General features: G+C 34.3%; 1 protein-coding gene and 1 long non-coding RNA gene across 2 annotated transcripts in view; one reads left to right on the top strand and one right to left on the bottom strand.

The window, feature by feature from the left end:
- Nucleotides 1-19,404, bottom strand: part of LOC127724653 (E3 UFM1-protein ligase 1-like) — a 244,588-nt gene that overhangs the window by 79,285 nt on the left and 145,899 nt on the right. The window contains exon 11 of the mRNA XM_052231683.1: nucleotides 11,595-11,838. Within this exon, the coding sequence (XP_052087643.1) occupies nucleotides 11,595-11,838 (244 nt within the window). The remainder of the gene's footprint in view (nucleotides 1-11,594; nucleotides 11,839-19,404) is intronic.
- Nucleotides 6,042-18,479, top strand: LOC127724794 (uncharacterized). The gene is made up of 3 exons (XR_007992701.1): nucleotides 6,042-6,244; nucleotides 16,654-16,777; nucleotides 18,197-18,479. It is a non-coding gene; the product is annotated as an uncharacterized LOC127724794 (long non-coding RNA).

Raw genomic sequence — 19,404 nt, 5'->3', positions numbered from 1 at the left:
ATGAGATGGAACACAGAGAGCATAACTGGGAACCAGTATGTAAACAAAATTAATTTTCTATGAATATTCTAAATCTCCCCAAAAGAGGCGTGGTTTGAGAAACAGCTGTATTTACAAAGTGCAACCTATACAAACATTTATTCAAATAGAAAACTCTCTAAAATCAGTTTTTCTCACATTAATACTCATTTATCAGAATTATAGCCTGAAAGAAATCACTGTGTATACTCTAAGTTTTTTTTTACTGAACATTTTATACCCCTCCCCTGTTTCAATTTTTAAAAGAATTTGAAAACAAGACTTTAATTATTGCCAGCTTACCCTATTTGCATATTTTCTGATATAAAATGCCTAGAACCTGTTTAAAACTGTTTTGATAACATATTGAAAGCATATCAGAATACTATAAATGTTATGTTTAGCAGTCAATCATTACAACATTCAAGATTATATAAAATATCCAATCCTGCCTCTGTCTCCAGTCCACATCTTACTGTATGCCTATTTGTCAATTAAAGTTCACATTTTCTACCTCAAATGGTCAATTTAGAATTCTTGTCACAACAGTATCATCTGTAACCATATATCTGACACAATTTACCTAATAAATATACTAGAAGTGTTCAAACAAAGCCATATTTGCAATAGTTGTATGTATGCAGATACCAGTCTGAGATATAAATTCACTTAAAATGTTATAGAGATGACTGCTAACATCTAATTTTTGCATAACTTCCAAGCATAGTTATTGTTTTCTATATCAAGAACTTAAAAATCATAAAATCATAGCATTTACAAGTTAAATTATCTGTTTTATGACCCAGGGGGTAGGCAATTTTCTCTTGTTTTTGCCCCTGGGGCCTCAAATTTCCTAAATTATTCTGCTGTTTCTAGCAATTTGGAATATTTAGTACATATTCAGGATAGAACACACTATTGTAAGTTTTGTTGAGATATTTTTGTATTTCTAGCTTGTATTTTTTATGCCGTGGTGACAAAAAGCCGATTTAGGTGTTACGGCTTACTTTTGGGTTAATGACAGGACACAAACATCCCATAAATAATATTCAGGAAGGATCGATGAGTTTCAATGACTGCGAAGAGTAAATATAAGCACTTCTTAACAATTTAACTTACAAACATGCAAATATTATGAATTAATTTTGTATTCAGGACTTTAAGTAAACTATGCAAACTGTAAACTGTGAATTTATGCTGAGTCATCATATCTAAGGCCCAGGATTCTATCAATCTTCATGAAATATTTATAAAACTTCATATTTGAGTTTTAATTTCTTTAAAATCTGTGAGATAAAGCAAATTTGGTTAAATTCTGAATGTTTTCATTTTTCACCCTATATAGGTTGCATTTCTGTAAATATTGACAATGCAATTTCCCATAGGAACTCCTTTTACGGCTAAAACTGTACCACTTTTACTATGAAGTTTTGAACAAAATCTTATCCTAGAATTGAAAGTTCATATGCACTACAATTTTTTTCAAAGGTCAAAATATAGGGCTGTGCGGCATATTTTCAACGTTTATATGCCCTGAACTTTTCAGAGTTTAAACTAACACTAATTTTCTTAACTACCCCTACCTCGAATGAAGGGTTACCACAGATTTCAATGTAAACAATATGCACATGTATATTTACTGGTAACATTCCCAAGTTATGTCTCTATGAGATGGAACACAGAGAGCATAACTGGGAACCAGTATGTAAACAAAATTAATTTTCTATGAATATTCTAAATCTCCCCAAAAGAGGCGTGGTTTGAGAAACAGCTGTATTTACAAAGTGCAACCTATACAATGATTGCTATTATGATGGGTTATTTTTATAAATGGTTGTCAGTTATTCATTGTTCAATTGACACAAAAAAGGAGGAGCGATACACATAACCAAGGATCAAGTTATATTTTGTAGTCATACAGTTTGAGTTCTGCAATAATAAGTATGTCTTAAGTTAATATGTTAAGTGATGTTATCCTATTATAATTAGGTTTATGAAAGGTAATAACAAAAATACCGCATCCCAACAACAAGAGACTCTTTAGAGCCTGTGTCGCTCACCTAGATCTATGTGCATCTTCAACATTGTAAAAACTACTGTTAACAGTTTCTATCTTATTTAGTTTTTGCCAAAAACACAAAAGAGGGTAAAAAATATCATCATTTAAGGGCAGTCACTCTTAGGGTGCGTCTAAACACAAAACGATTTGTTTTATTGTCCCATTCAAGAATATATATGGTTTAGGGGTGGGGATCTAGACAGTTTACAAGTTATCAAAAAGTAGGGGGTGGGGTGACCACCATGGACTTCCCCAATATTTCATTTGATTTGTTTTATTGTCCCATACAAGAATATATATGGTTTAGGGGTGGGGATCTCGACCGTTTACAAGTTCTCAAACAGGAGGGGGTGGGGTGACCCCAGGGGACTCACCTTTTATTTCATATGATTTATTTTATTGTCCCATAGAAGAATATTCATAGTTTCAGGGTGTGGATCTTGATCGCTAACAAGCTTTCAATAAAATGCTCCGCTGGGCACAGCTTGATACAACCGCAGAGGTCGAACCCTGAACAGTTGGGGCAAGTATGGACACAACATTCAAGCTTGATACAGCACTGAATTTGGATTGTGATTAAATATTTGACACAGCATAGGTTTCTGACACATAATGAATGTGGTCTAAGAACTTAAAAATTTTCAATTTACCTATTCAAACCATATCATTATTATTTGCTTTTATATATAAATCAGAAATAACCCATTTATAAAATGGAAAATTTTAAAGAAAAAAAAAATCCCTCCCCTAAATTTTTTGTACCCCCTTATGATTCATCACCCCCAAACTCAATCCCAGCCTTCCCTTTATGGTATGGTACCTTGCAGTACAATTTCAGAGAGATCCATACACTTGAACACAAGTTATTGTCTGGAAACTAGAAAAATGCTTGTTTATAGGCCCCTTTTTGGCCCCAAATTCCTAAACGTTTAGGGCAATTACCCCCAAACTCAAACCCAGCTTTCCTCTTGTGATATGGAACCTTGTAGTACAATTTCATAAAGATTCATACACTTACACACAAGTTATTGTCCTGAAACTAGAAAAATGCTTGTTTTTTTCCCCTTTTTGGCCCCTAATTCCTAAAATTTTGAGGCAATTACCCTAAAAATCAATCCCAGCCTTCCCTTTGTGGTATGGTACCTTGTAGTACAATTTCAGAGAGATCCATAGACTTGAACACAAGTAATTGTCTGGAAACTAGAAAAATGCTATTTTTGGCCCCTTTTTGGCCCCTTATTCCTAAACGTTTTGGGCAATTACCCCCAAACTCAATTCCAGCTTTCCCTTTGTGATATGGAACCTTGTAGTTCAATTTCAGAAAGATCCATACACTTACACACAAGTTATTATCCTGAAACTAGAAAAATGCTTGTGTTTTGCCCCTTTTTTAGCCCCTAATTCCTAAAATTTTGAGGCAATTACCCCCAAAATCAATCCCAGCACTCCCTTTGTAATATGGAACCTTGTGGTACAATGTCAGAGAGATCCATACACTAACACACAAGTTATGTCTGGAAGTACAAAAATGCTTATTTTGGCCCTTTTTTGGCCACTAATTCCTTAACTTTGGTACCATAACCCCCAAAATCAATCCCAACCTTCTTTTTGTGGCATTGAACCTTATGGTAAATATTCATGGAGATCCATTCACTTAAACTAAAGTTAGAGTGCGATAACCAATGTGTCTTCGGACGATGACAACGACAACGACGCCAACGTCATACCAATATACAACCAAAAATTTTTTAATTTTTGCGGTCGTATAAAAAGAAAGGGGGTGGAGGTGACCCCCATGGACTTCCCCTATATTTCATTTGATTTGTGTTATTGTCCCATACAAGAATATATATGGTTTAGGGGTGGGGATCTGGACCGTTTACAAGTTCTTAAACAGGAGGGGGTGGGGGTGACCCCAGGGAACTCGCCTTATATTTCATTTGATTTGTTTTATTGTCCCATACAAGAATATATATGGTTTAGGGGTGGGGATCTTGACCGTTTACAAGTTTTCAAAAAAAAGGGGGTGGGGGTGACCCCAGGGGACTCCCCCTCAATTTCATTTGATTTGTTTTATTGTCCTATTCAAGAATATATATGGTTTAGGGTTGGGGATCTCGACAGTTTACAAGCTATCAAAAAGAAGGGGGTGGGAGTGACCCCCATGGACTTCCCCTATATTTCATTTGATTTGTTTTATTGTCCCATTCAAGAATATATATGGTTTAGGGGTGGGGATCTCAACCGTTTACAAGTTCTTAAACAGGAATGGGTGGGGTGACCCCAAGGGACCCGCCTTTTCTTTCATTTGATTTGTTTTATTGTCCCATACAACAATAAATATGGTTTCTGGGTGGGGATTTTGACCATTTACAAGTTTTCAAAAAGAAGGGGGGTGGGGTGACCCCCGTTGACTTCCCCTATATTTCATTTGATTTGTGTTATTGTCCTGTACAAGAATATATATGGTTTAGGGGTGGGGATCTCGACCGTTTACAAGTTCTTAAACAGGAGGGGGTGGGGGTGACCCCAGGGGACTCGCCTTTTACTTCATTTGATTTGTTTTATTGTCCCATACAAGAATATATATGGTTTCAGGGTGGGGATCTTGACTGTTTACAAATTTTCATAAAGAAGGGGGTGGGGGTGACCCCCATGGACTTCCCCCCCATTTCATTTGATTTGTGTTATTGTCCCATACGAGAAAGATATATATGGTTTAGGGGTGGGGATCTGGACCGTTTACAAGTTCTTAAACAGGAGGGGGTGGGGGGTGACCCCAGGGGACTCGCCTTAAATTTCATTTGATTTGTTTTATTATCCCATACAAGAAGATATATGGTTTTGGGGTGGGGATCTTGACCGTTTACAAGTTTTCAAAAAGAAGGGGAATGGGGGTGAACCCGGGGTCTCCCCAAATATTTCATTTGATTTATTTTTTTGACCCATACAAGAATATATATGGTTTACGGGTGGGGATCTCAATCATTTACAAGATAAAAGCACATTCTCAAATTGAAGGGGTGGGGGTAAGAATATATATGGTTTAGGGAGACTTAATTATCTACAAAATGTCTAATAATGAGCAGTAAATTTCAAATTTCATTTATACAGTCCTTCTAGTAAATTTCAAACTTTATATACAGTCCTACAGATCTTATCAGGAAACAGAAAATTTTCAAATAAATCTGTCACTCCAATGATATTATATGCTAAGATATAACCCAGATCTAATTAATAATTAATAATGTAATTAACTTCAAAATGTCTAATAATATAGCTTATAATCATTACCACTTAGGAAATAGATAATTTTCAAATAAATCTGTCACTCCAATTTTTATTGTGAGATAAGACATTATGCTTAGTCATAAAAAAAGATAACAAGAGTAAAATATTTAAAAATTCCACTTTTGGATATTAAAAATGGCGATAACTCACAAAGGAGATATACTAAAATCTTGAAAATTGAACTAGACCTTCATTAATTCCCAGGAAACAACATATTTAAACTTGATAAAAATTTGTTAAAGCGTTTTCATGTTATTGTGCTGACACTGTTTGGCAGCCGCCCGCCGTACATCACCATTTTAATAACCGATATTTCAATCGAAAATCCGGTTAAAAATGACAAAGTTCAACTTTCTCCCAAAAGAGCAATTATTAATAAAAATCTAAACCCTGACCACATGCACACCTTCAATATATGTACAAACAGCCAGCAAAGTGAAAACTTCCTAGGATTCAAACTGTAGGAGGAGTTATGCGGAATAACTATATACCCATAATGGGACGGACGGACAGATGGAAAGACAGAAGGACAGACAGACGGACAGGGGTTAAACAATATACCCCTTGCCCCCCGAACTTTCAGTTGCTGGGGCATAGACGGAAGGACAGAAAGACAGATGGACGGACATGGGTAAAACAATATGCCCCTAAACTTTCAGTTGCGGGGGCATAAACTAGAGGCTCTCAAGAGCCTGTGTCGCTCACCTGTATTTACTGATGCTTTGGAAATCATGTAAAATAAGGTTAAAATCATAATTAATAGTATTAGATATTAGATATTATAATGATATCTAAGATAATAACAAACTAGAGGCTCTCAAGAGCCTGTGTCGCTCACCTGTATTTACTGATGCTTTGGAAATCATGTAGAATAAGGTTAAAATCATTATTAATAGTATTAGATATTAGATATTATAGTGATATCTAAGTTAATAACAAAAAACTAAAATTTCTGTAAAATTACTTACTCAGGGGCAGCAACTCAACACAGGTTGTCAGATTCGTCTGAAAATTTCAGGGCAGATAAATCTAAATCTGATGATCATTTTTGCCACCTGTCAGATTTGCTTTAAATGCTATAGTTTCAGAGATATAAACCAAAAACTGCATTTTACCCCTATGTTCTATTTTTAACCAAGTCAACCATGATGGTTGGGAGGCGGGGTCATCGGACAAATTTTTTAAACGAGATACCCTTATAATGATAATGGCCAAGTATGGTTAAATTTGTCTCAGTAGTTTCAGAGAAGAAGATTTTTGTAAAAGATTACAAAAATTTACGAAAAATTGTTAAAAATTGACTATAAAGGGCAATAACTCCTAAAGGGGTCGACTGACAATTTTGGTCATGACAACTTATTTGTAGATCTTACTTTGCTGAACATTATTGCTTTTTACAGTTTATCTCTATCTATATTAATATTCAAGATAATAACCAAAAAAACTGCAAAATTTCCTTAAAATTACCAATTCAGGGGCAGCAACCCAACAACAGGTTGTCAGATTTGTCTGAAAATTTCAGGGTAGATAGATCTTGACCTGATAATCAGTTTCACCCTATGTCAGATTTACTCTAAATGCTTTGGTTTCAGAGATACAAGCCAAAATCTACATTTTACCCCTATGTTCTATTTTTAGCCATGGCGGCCATCTTGGTCGGTTGGCGCAGTCATCGGACACATTTTTTAAACTAGATACCCTAATGATGATTGTTGCCAAGTTTAGTTAAATTTGGCCCAGTGGTTTCAGAGGAGAAGATTTTTGTAAAAAGCTAAGGACGACGACGACGGACGACGGACGACGGACACCAAGTGATGAGAAAAGCTCACTTGGCCCTTTGGGCCAGGTGAGCTAAAAACTGCAAAATTTCTGTAAAATTACTAACTCAGGGGCAGCAACCCAACAACGGGTTGTCGGATTGGTCTGAAAATTTCAGGACAGATAAATCTAAATCTGATGAACATTTTTGCTACTTGTCAGATTTGCTCTAAATGCTTTAGTTTCAGAGATATAAACCAAAAACTGCATTTTACCCCCCATGTTCTATTTTTAACCAAGTCAGCCATGATGGTTGGAAGGCGGGGTCATCGGACAAATTTTTTAAACTAGATACCCAAATAATGATTATGGCCAAGTATGGTTAAATTTGTCTCAGTAGTTTCAGAGAAGAAGATTTTTGTAGAAGATTACAAAAATTTATGAAAAATTGTTAAAAATTGACTATAAAGGGCAATAACTCCTAAAGAGGTCGACTGACAATTTTGGTCATGACGACTTATTTGTAGATCTTACTTTGCTGAATATTATTGCTGTTTCCAGTTTATCTCTATCTATAATAATATTCAAGATAATAACCAAAAACTGCAAAATTTCCTTAAAATTACCAATTCAGGGGCAGCTATCCAACAACAGTTTGTCAGATTTGTCTGAAAATTTCAGGGCAGATAGATCTTGACCTGATACTCAGTTTTTTCCTTTGTCAGATTTACTCTAAATGCTTTGGTTTCAGAGATATAAGCCAAAATCTACATTTTACCCCTATGTTCTATTTTTAGCCATGGCGGCCATCTTGGTTGGTTGGCGGGGTCATCGGACACATTTTTTAAACTACATACCCTAATGATGATTGTGGCCAACTTTGGTTAAATTTGGCCCAGAGGTTTCAGAGGAGAAGATTTTTGTAAAAAGCTAATGACGACGGAAAACGACGACGACGACGGACGACGGACGCCAAGTGATGAGAAAAGCTCACTTGGCCCTTTGGGCCAGGTGAGCTAAAAATAAGATGTAACAGCACCCACCCCCTTCTAGTCCTTATTGTCATTTTATAAGTCCTTAGTGCACTAAGAAGTCCTTAGCAGTGATAAGACATAACAGTCACTCTTACCTACTAACTTTTTTGGCAGAATAATGACCTAATTGTAGATCTTGTCTTGCTGATCATTTTTGTTATTTAAAATTTCTATCTACCTTTTTATAGTTTTCAAGATAATAAGCAAAATGCCAAAAATTGGTAAAAATCATTATTAAAGAGCAATAACTTCAATAACCAGTGGACTGAAGAATTCAGCTATTAGAATTATTTGTAGATCACTTATGCTGTTTAAAGTTTCTATCTATCTATTGTAATTTTTAAGATTTTAAGCAAAAACGCAAAAAAAAATGGTAAAAATTGTCATTAAAGGCCAACAACTCTAATAAGGAGTCGATTGACGATTTCTGCTTAATAAGACTTATTTGAAGATCTTGTCTTGCTGATCAGTTATGCTGTTGAAAATTTCTCTTTATCATAGTTTTCAAGATAATAGGCAAAATTGAAAAAAGTTGTAAAATTCATCAATTTAGGTCAATAACTCCAATAAGAAATTGTCTGACAGTTTTGACGTAAATAGATAATAGGTACAGCTCAACATTCTGAACATTTCTGCCCCCTGTCAGATTTTCTCTATTTACAGCGGTTTTCAAAATAACAGACAAAACTTACATTTTACCCCTTTAATCTATCTTTAACCATGTCGGCCATCTTGTTTGGCAGGCAGGGTCATCAGACACATTTTTAAACTAGATGCCCCAATGGCAGTAGTTTCAAAGGAGATGATCTTTGTAATAGTTAATGGACAACAATGACGACAACAGGCGACGGACGCCAAGTAATGGGTAAAACTCACATGACCCTTTGGGCCAGGTGAGCTATGGCTAAAAATCAATACTTTTAACTAGATTTACTCGAGTACTCGGGAGTATCTTGACCGAGTACTTGAGTATTTAATTTCAGATCTTTTGATAAAACTGTAGATTATTTATTACTCATAGTAACTGCAAAGGAGTACCCCAGTAAGACCTCTTTTTGGCCCAAAAATATAGCATTTCAAAAATTTGTTAAAAAGGTAAACTTTTAGCTATTTATTGGAAAGAAGAATGCTTTTGTTACATAAATATCGGCTTGTTTTGGACATTACACTGCACATGCATCATATACTAGCATCATTAACTCATGCAAAATTACTGAAATCTTCACAATTTTAGCATTTGTGCTAATTTTTAGACTGTTTTTGTTTAAAATGGAAGTGGCCGCACTTGTGTTCAGTCTTAATATTTAAATATATGTTGTATTTGGTGATGATACATAACATATATAAAGGTTGAGACTGAACACGAATATGGCCACTTCCAATTTAGACACAAGAGTGCACATGCTGAAATGTCTCGCCTGCTTTACTGATCATTGATTTTATGTTAATAGTCCTAAATATAAAGCTTTACTACAAGTATCACATAAACTTAACATGATACAAGAAAATGAGGTCAAGGTCAGATAAACCAAACCAGAAATGCATGTACACCTTACAATCATTCCATACACATAGTTGACCTATTGCTTATAGTTTCTAAGAAACAAACATAACCAGGAAAATTTTACATTGACCAATGAACCATGAAAATGAGGTCAAGGTCAGATGAACCATGCCAGACAGACATATATACCTTACAATCAATCTATGCATTAAATATAGTTGACCTATTGCTTATAGTATCTTAGAAACAAAGTTAACCATGAAAATTTAACATTGACCAATGAACCATGAAAATGAGGTCAAGGTCAGATGACACCTGCCAGATAGACATATACACCTTACAATCATTCCATACACCAAATATAGTTGACCTATTGCTTATAGTTTAAGAAAAACAGACCAAAACACAAAACTTCACACTGAGCAATGAACTGTGAAAATGAGGTCAAGGTCAAATAAAATCTGCCAGACTGACATGTACATCGTAAAATATTTCCATACACCAAATATAGTTGACCTACTGCATATAGTAATAGAAAAAAAGACCAAAACACAAAAACTTCATACATAAGGCATCTATATACAAAGTATGAAACATCCAGGTCTTCCACCTTCTAAAATATAAAGCTTTTAAGTAGTTAGTTAACGCCGCCGCCCCAGCTGCGTATCACTATCCCCATGTCAAGCTTTCTGCGACAGAAGTTGAGGCTTGACAAAAAACAAACTGAAAAGTGACCTTTTGAGGCCTACTATGGATTCATTATTATTCGTTGGATACCAATTTTCGTGGGTTTCGTGGGTACAGGTGAACCACTAATTCAAATGTTCAACGAATTACAAATGTTAATTTGGCTTTGTATGCAGAGATTGGCAAAACCACGAAAGCAAATATCCACGAAAATGCAAGTGTTCCTCAATCCACGAAAATTGATACCCACGAAAATAAATGAATCCACAGTATTTGATTTTTCATATTTAATTATATTTAGGCGTCTTAATTTACCAAATCAGTTCATGTCTTTTACATAAACTAGTAAAATGAAGAATACACTGAAGTGTTTAAAAAATGTCAAAAATCTTTCAATAAATGTACTTCAAATTTTGGGCCAAAATGAGCCCTTACCTTCAAGTCTCCTTTAAGTTTTAAACAACTTTTCAGATAAAGATTGATCAATGTCCGGTACTTTATAGTTTACCTGCCAGGCCAACAGGTTAATCTTAGCTGTCAATCAACCAATTAACATTCATGGTAATAACTATTTTGGTGAGGGGTATAAATGGAAGTTTTTAATGACCTTGAGTGTCTATACAGCCCTTGCACAGTCGGTAAGGTGAGGGGTATTCAATTAGGTTTTTTTTATATAGCAATTACTCTTCCTGTCACTTTCATGATTTATGACTCTGAAAGTATGTATGTCATAGTGAAAACATCAAGTAAAAAAGATGGCTTATCTTTATTCTGAATTATATTAAAGAGGCAAATCTACATTTTATGTTCACTTTAAGCTGTTAACCAGCAAATTAAAAGTAAATTTTATAAGTCATGACCAGGAAATATGACCGTTTTGGAAGCAATGTTCATGACACTGATGCCATTACAATTTGAAAATAGCATATTTTGGACTGCATTTATAGATAGATTGATTGGTTTTGTATGCCACTTTCAGCATTATTGGCTCTTTTTGTGGTGGTCAGTTTATTGGTGGAGGAAGCTGGAGTGCCTGGAGGGAATGCTAGGTAGGAAAACTGACAATCCTAGACAATTCAGATTGGAGTTAAATGCATCTGCCACATGCCTGATTCAAACTCACAACCTCGGTGTTGACAGTCGCTGGACTACTTAGACCACTTGGCTACCAAGGCCGCTGATTATATTTATATATGAAAACAGAGATCTGTTGGTTAAGTTATGAAAAGCTACAAAATTATACCTATGGAGTTGTAGAGCTATTTCAGTTATAAAGTTATCAGGGCAATCCACCAATTCTGTCTGTTCTTTTAGACGATTTTCTAATTCTTCCAGAGACATAAACTGGGATGCTTGTTGTTTTTCTTTCGTCAAATTTGTTGCAACATCATCATCTGAATCGTCTCTCTCTTGAGCTTTTACCCTCTTTTTGGTTGACCTGGTTTTAACTTCCCTACCTTGAGTTCCACCACCACTTTTTGAAACACCTTAAAAGTAATAAACCCAACTTAATTCAATTAGTCAATAGAATGATCACAATGAAATGCCTTACCTGCAAACAATAGTGTCAATATTTTTCTAACAAACATTTAATAAAGTCAAACATGTATATAAAGGTATACATCTGGACCAGAAAATAATGGGGTTTTTTCCCCATTATAACTGGATTTTCCTTTTTCTTTTTCTATATTTACACTTCTTGTACATGTATAACCAGTTAGGTTAGGATTCTAATTACAAGTCATTGGGTTAGAAATGACTTCACAATAATTTTTGGAAAAAATGTAGTTTCTTATGAAATATACGGCAAAATTTGAAAGTGTCAAACAAAAAGTTATTGCATAACACTGTACTATAGTTTCTGCAGTAATATTTGTAAGGAGCTGAATCACATTTTCAATCATGTAACTGATTTTGATGAATTTGTCCTGCAGATCAGTTTTGCTACTTACAGTTTCTCTCTATCTGTTCTAGTTTTCAAGTTGATAGCCAAAATCATATAATAAAATGATCTGCAGGGTGCACTTTAATTCAACTGCAAAGGTCAAACCCTGAACAGTTGGGACAAGTATGGACAAAACATTCAAGATTGATACTGTTCTGAATTTGTATTGTGATTAAATATCTGACACAGCATAGGTTTCTGACACAGAATGAATGTGGTCTAAGAACTTAAAAAGTTGAAATTAGACATTTACTTATAATGGTCCAATATCCAAAATCTAAATACATAGTTAGATTCAGCATATCAAAGAACCCCAAGAATTCAATTTTTTTTATGAAATCAAACAAAGTTTAGTTTTGGACCCTTTGGACCTCAATGTAGACCAATTTGATAATAGGACCCCAAATCCAAAATCTAAATATATGGTTAGATTCAGCATATCAAATAACGCCATATATTCATTTTTTGTTGAAATCAAACAAAGTTTAATTTTGGAACCCGATTTGGACCAACTTGAAAACTAAGCCCAAAATTAATAAAATGCTTCGCTGGGTGCAGCTTGATACGACCGCAGAGGTCAAACCCTGAACAGTTGGGGCAAGTATGGACACAACATTCAAGCTTGATACAGCTCTGAATTTGGATTGTGATTAAATATCTGACACAGCATAGGTTGTGACACAGAAAGAATGTGGTCTAAGAATTTGAATTTTTTTAATTTACCTATTATGGTCCAATGTCCAAAATCAAAATACATGGTTAGATTCAGCATATCAAAGAACCCCATATATTCAATTTTTGTTGAAATAAAAAAAAGTTTAATTTTGGACCCCAACTTGGACAAACTTGAAAACTAAGCCCATAATAAAAAATCTAAACACATGTTTAGATTCAGCATATCAAAGAACCCCAAGAATTCAATTTTTGTTAAAATCAAACTAAGTTTAATTTTGGACCCTTTGGACCTTAATGTAGACCAATTTAAAAAACGGGACCCAAAATAAAAAATCTAAATACACTGTTAGATTTGGATTATCAAAGAACCCCAATAATTCAATTTTTGATGAAATCAAACAAAGTTTAATTTTGGACCCTTTTGACCTCAATATGAACTAATTTGATAGCGGGGCCCACAAATAAAAAATCTAAATACATAGTTAGATTCAGCATATCAAAGAACCCCATATATTCAATTTTTGTTGAAATAAAAAAAAAGTTTAATTTTGGACCCCAACTTGGACCAACCTTGAAAACTGGGCCCATTATCAAAAATATAAACACATGTTTAGATTCAGGATATCAAAGAACCCCAAGAATTCAATTTTTGTTAAAATCAAACTAAGTTTAATTTTGGACCCTTTGGACCTTAATGTAGACCAATTTAAAAAACGGGACCCAAAATTAAAAATCTAAAAACACGGTTAGATTTGGCATATCAAAGAACCCCAATAATTCAATTTTTGATGAAATCAAACAAAGTTTAATTTTGGACCCTTTTGACCTCAATATGAACCAATTTGATAGCGGGGCCCACAAATAAAAAATCTAAATACATGGTTAGATTCAGCATATCAAAGAACCCCATATATTCAATTTTTGTTGAAATCAAACAAAGTTTAATTTTGGACCCCAATTTGGACCATCTTGAAAACTGGGCCAAAAATCTAAAATCTAAATACATGTTTAGATTCAGCATATCAAAGAACCCCATATATTCAATTTTTGTTGAAATCAAACAAAGTTTAATTTTGGACCCCAACTGGGACAAACTTGAAAACTGGGCCCATAATCAAAAATCTAAACACATGTTAAGATTCAGCATATCAAAGAACCCCAAGAATTCAGTTTTTGTTGAAATCAAACTAAGTTTAATTTTGGACCCTTTGGACCTTAATGTAGACCAATTTAAAAAACAGGACCCAAAATTAAAAATCTAAATACACGGTTAGATTTGGCATATCAAAGAACCCCAACAATTCAATTTTTGATGAAATCAAACGAAGTTTAATTTTGGACCCTTTTGACCTCAATATGAACCAATTTGATAGCGGGGCCCACAAATAAAAAATCTAAATACATGGGTAGATTCAGCATATCAAAGAACCCCATATATTCAATTTTTGTTGAAATCAAACAAAGTTTAATTTTGGACCCCAATTTGGACCAACTTGAAAACTGGGCCCAAAATCAAAAATCTAAATACATGTTTAGATTCAGCATATCAAAGAACCCCATATATTCAGTTTTTGTTAAAATCAAACAAAGTTTAATTTTGGACCCTTTGGACCTTAATGTAGACCAATTTGAAAACTGGACCCAAAATTAAATATCTGAATACACAATTAGATTCGGCATAACAAATAAATAAATGTGGTCAAAGATTTTACAAATCTAATGCGCCATACTGTGCAATTAAAGATTACTTCTTGAAATTTTTCAATATTTGAAATTTGAAAAAAAAATAATATTTGAAGAATAATTCTTTTTAATTTCTGAAATCTGAAATGAGAAAAAATTGACCCCCCACAATTTCTTTTTACACCCCCCCCCCCCCCCCAAAAAAAATTCTTTCCCTCAAGATATGGTCATAATCTCAATTCAAATTTCCAATGGACTTTGCAACCATAATTACCCATTTAAATTTACCATAGTGCTAACTTAATCTATTTTATAATAGAATTCAAAATATAGTGTCAAATCTTTCATATGGATTTTTTTGTAAAAAAAAAAGTTGCAACATTTGCAGATATTTTTACTGGTCTTCCTTTATAAATATGCATTTCTTTAAACATAATTTAAAAGCAGTGTAAGGGAAGTAACCAAAACGTATTTGGATTACCTCCCTTACACTGTTTTAAATTATCTTAATTGTTCATTAACCATTACTTTATACATAATTTAAAAGCAGTGTAAGGGAGGTAATTTCAATGATGTATTTGATTTATCTCCCTTACACTGCTTTAAATTATGTTTTGTACTAAAGTATTTGTCCATTAACCAGGACAACCTTGTTTTTCCCCCTTTTTTGCCCCTAATTCCTAAACGGTTTGAGCCATAACCCCCCAAAGCAAATCCTAACCATCCCTTTGTGGTATGGAAACTTGTAGTATAATTTCAGAGAGATCCATACACCGTTCCTCAGTTATTGTCTGGAAACTAGAAAATGCTTATTTTTGGCCCCTAATTCCTTAACTGTTGGTACCATAACCCCCAAAAACAATCCCAACCTTCCTTTTGTGGTATTGAACCTTATGGTAAAATTTCATAGAGATCCATTCACTTTAACTAAAGTTAGAGTGCGAAAACCAATGTGTCTTCGGACGACGACGACAACGACGACGACGACGCCAACGTCATACCAATATACGACAACAAAATTTTTTTGCTGTCGTATAAAAATCTAAATACATGTTTAGATTCAGCATATCAAAAAACCCCAAGAGTTAAATTTTTTTTATAATTCAAACAAAGTTAAATTTTGGACCCATTTGGACCTTAATGTTGACTAATTTGAAAACCGGGCCCAATATGAAATATCTAAATACACAGTAAGATTTGGCATATCAAAGAGCCCCAATAATTCAATTTTTGATGAAATCAAACAAAGTTTAATTTTGGACCCTTTGGACCTCAATGTGAACCAATTTGAAAACAGGGCCCAAAATCCAAAATCGAAATACATGGTTAGATTCAGCATATTAAAGAACACCAAGAATTCAAGACTTTGAATTAAACCCCATTGAAATTGGTCAAGAAATAAGCAATTTACAAAATATTAGAAAAGAATTGTTTTTGTCCCCTAATTCCTCCTAAATGGTTAGGGCCATAACCCCCAGAATCACAAAATCATTCCTGACCTTCCTTTTTTGGTATGGAACCTTAGATGCAATTTCATAGAGATCAGTAGTCTTATACTAAAATTATTGTCTGGAAACCAAAAAATCCTTGTTTGTTGGCCCCTAATTCCTTAACGGTTTGGGCCATAATCCCCAAAATCAATCCCAACCTTCCTTTTGTGTTATGGAATCATGTGGTACAATCTTGAAGAGATCCCTACACTTATATTAAGCTTAAACAGTTGTGCTGATTAAAAGATCAGAGGACCATAGAAATAAGGTGTTAAGACTATGGACTTCTGTGATGTTTGCAAACTAGAGGCTCTCAAGAGCATGTGTCGCTCACCTGTATATACTGATGCTTTGGAAATCATGTAAAATAAAGTTAAAATCATAATTAATAGTATTATATAGGTATTAGATATTATAATGATATCTAAGATAATAACAAACAAGAGGCTCTCAAGAGCCTGTGTCGCTCACCTGTATTTACCGATGCTTTGGAAATCATGTAAAATAAGGTTAAAATCATAATTAATAGTACATGTATTAGATATTAGATATTATAATGATATCTAAGATAATAACAAAAAACTGCAAAATTTTTGTAAAATTACTAACTCAGGGGCAGCAACCCAACAACGGGTTGTCGGATTCGTCTGAAAATTTCAGGGCAGATAAATCCAAATCTGATGAACTTTTTTGCCACCTGTCAGATTTGCTCTAAATGCTTTAGTTTCAGAGATATAAACCAAAAACTGCATTTTACCCCAATGTTCTATTTTAACCAAGTCGGCCATGATGGTTGGAAGGCGGGGTCATCGGACAAATTTTTTAAAGTAGATACCCTAATAATGATTATGGCCAAGTATGGTTATATTTGTCTCAGTAGTTTCAGAGAAGAAGATTTTTGTAAAAGATTACAAAAATTTACAAAAAATTGTTAAAAATTGACTATTTAGGGCAATAACTCCTAAAGGGGTCGACTGACAATTTTGGTCATGACAACTTATTTGTAGATCTTACTTTGCTGAACATTATTGCTGTTTACAGTTTATCTCTATCTATAATAATATTCAAGATAATAACCAAAAACTGCAAAATTTCCTTAAAATTACCAATTCAGGGGCAGCAACCCAACAACCAGTTGTCAGATTTGTCTGAAAATTTCAGAGCAGATAGATCTTGACCTGATAATCAGTTTTACCCTATGTCAGATTTACTCTAAATGCTTTGGTTTCAGAGATATAAGCCAAAATCTACATTTTACCCCTATGTTCTATTTTTAGCCATGGCGGCCATCTTGGTTGGTTGGGTGGGTCATCGGACACATTTTTTAAACTAGATACCCTAACAATGATTGTAGCCAAGTTTGGTTAAATTTGGCCCAGTGGTTTCAGAGGAGATTTTTTTTGTAAAAAGCTAACGACGACGGACGACGACGACGACGGATGACGGACGCCAAGTGATGAGAAAAGCTCACTTGGCCCTTCGGGCCAGGTGACCTAAAAACTGCAAAATTTTTTAAAATTACTAATTCAGGGGCAGCAACCCAACAAGGGGTTGTCGGATTCGTCTGAAAATTTCAGGGCAGATAAATCTAAATCTGAAGAACATTTTTGCCACCTGTCAGATTTGCTCTAAATGCTTTAGTTTCAGAGATATAAACCAAAAACTGCATTTTACCTGTATGTTCTATTTTTAACCAAGTTGGCCATGATGGTTGGAAGGAGGGGTCATCGGACAAATTTTTTGAACTAAATACCCTAATAATGATTATGGCCAAGTATGGTTAAATTTGTCTCAGTAGTTTCAGAGAAGAAGATTTTTGGAAAAGATTACAAAAATTTACGAAAAATTGTTAAAAATTGATTATTAAGGGCAATAACTCCTAAAGGGGTCGACTGACAATTTTGGTCATGACAACTTATTTGTAGATCTTACTTTGCTGAACATTATTGCTGTTTACAGTTTATCTCTATCTATAATAATATTCAAGATAATAACCAAAAACTGCAAAATTTCCTTAAAATTACCAATTCAGGGGCAGCAACCAAACAACAGGTTGTCAGATTTGTCTGAAAATTTCAGGGCAGATAGATCTTAACCTGATAATCAGTTTTACCCTGTGTCAGATTTACTCTAAATGCTTTGGCTTCAGAGATATAAGCCAAAATCTACATTTTACCCCTATGTTCAATTTTTAGCCATGGTGGCCATCTTGGTTGGTTGGCAGGGTCATCGGACACATTTTTTAAACTAGATACCCTAATGATGATTGTGGCCAAGTTTGGTTAAATTTGGCCAGTGGTTTCAGAGGAGAAGATTTTTGTAAAAAGCTAACGACGACGCCCACGGACGATAGGCGACGGACGCTAAGTGATGAGAAAAAGGGCCAAGTGAGCTAAACTAGAGGCTCTAAAGAGCCTGTGTCGCTCACCTTGGTCTATGTGAATATTAAATAAAGGACGCAGATGGATTCATGACAAAATTGTGTTTTGGTGATGGTAATGTGTTTGTACATCTTAATTTACTGAACATTTTTCCTGCTTACAATTATCTCTATCTATAATTAACTTGGCCCAGTAGTTTCAGAGGAGAAGATTTTTGTAAAAGATTACTAAGATTTACGAAAAAATGGTTAAAAATTGACTATAAAGGGCAATAACTCCTAAAGGGGTCAACTGACAATTTCGGTCATGTTGACTTATTTGTAGATCTTACTTTGCCGACATTTATTGTTTTTTACAGTTTATCTCTATCTATAATAATATTCAAGATAATAACCAAAAACAGCAAAATTACCTTAAAATTACCAATTCAGGGGCAGCAACCCAACAACAGATTGTCCGATTCATCTGAAAATTTCAGGGCAGATAGATCTTGACCTGATAAACAATTTTACTTCATGTCAGATTTGCTTTAAATGCTTTGGTTTTTGAGTTAAAAGCCAAAAACTGAATTTTACCTCTATGTTCTATTTTTAGCCGTGGCGGCCATCTTGGTTGGTTGACCAGGTCACGCCACACATTTTTAAAACTAGATAACCAAATGATGATTGTGGCCAAGTTTGGTTTAATTTGGCCACGTAGTTTCAGAGGAGAAGATTTTTGTAAAAGATTACTAAGATTTACGAAAAATTGTTAAAAATTGACTATAAAGGGCAATAACTCCTAAACGGGTCAACTGACCATTTCAGTCATGTTGACTTATTTGTTAATCTTACTTTGCTGAACATTATTGCTGTTTACAGTTTATCTCTATCTATAATA

This window comes from Mytilus californianus, unplaced genomic scaffold (genome assembly GCF_021869535.1).
Source record: "Mytilus californianus isolate M0D057914Y unplaced genomic scaffold, xbMytCali1.0.p SCAF_14, whole genome shotgun sequence".
Classification (NCBI taxonomy): Eukaryota; Metazoa; Mollusca; class Bivalvia; order Mytilida; family Mytilidae; genus Mytilus; species Mytilus californianus.
This window is presented reverse-complemented; position numbering and strand designations above follow the sequence as displayed.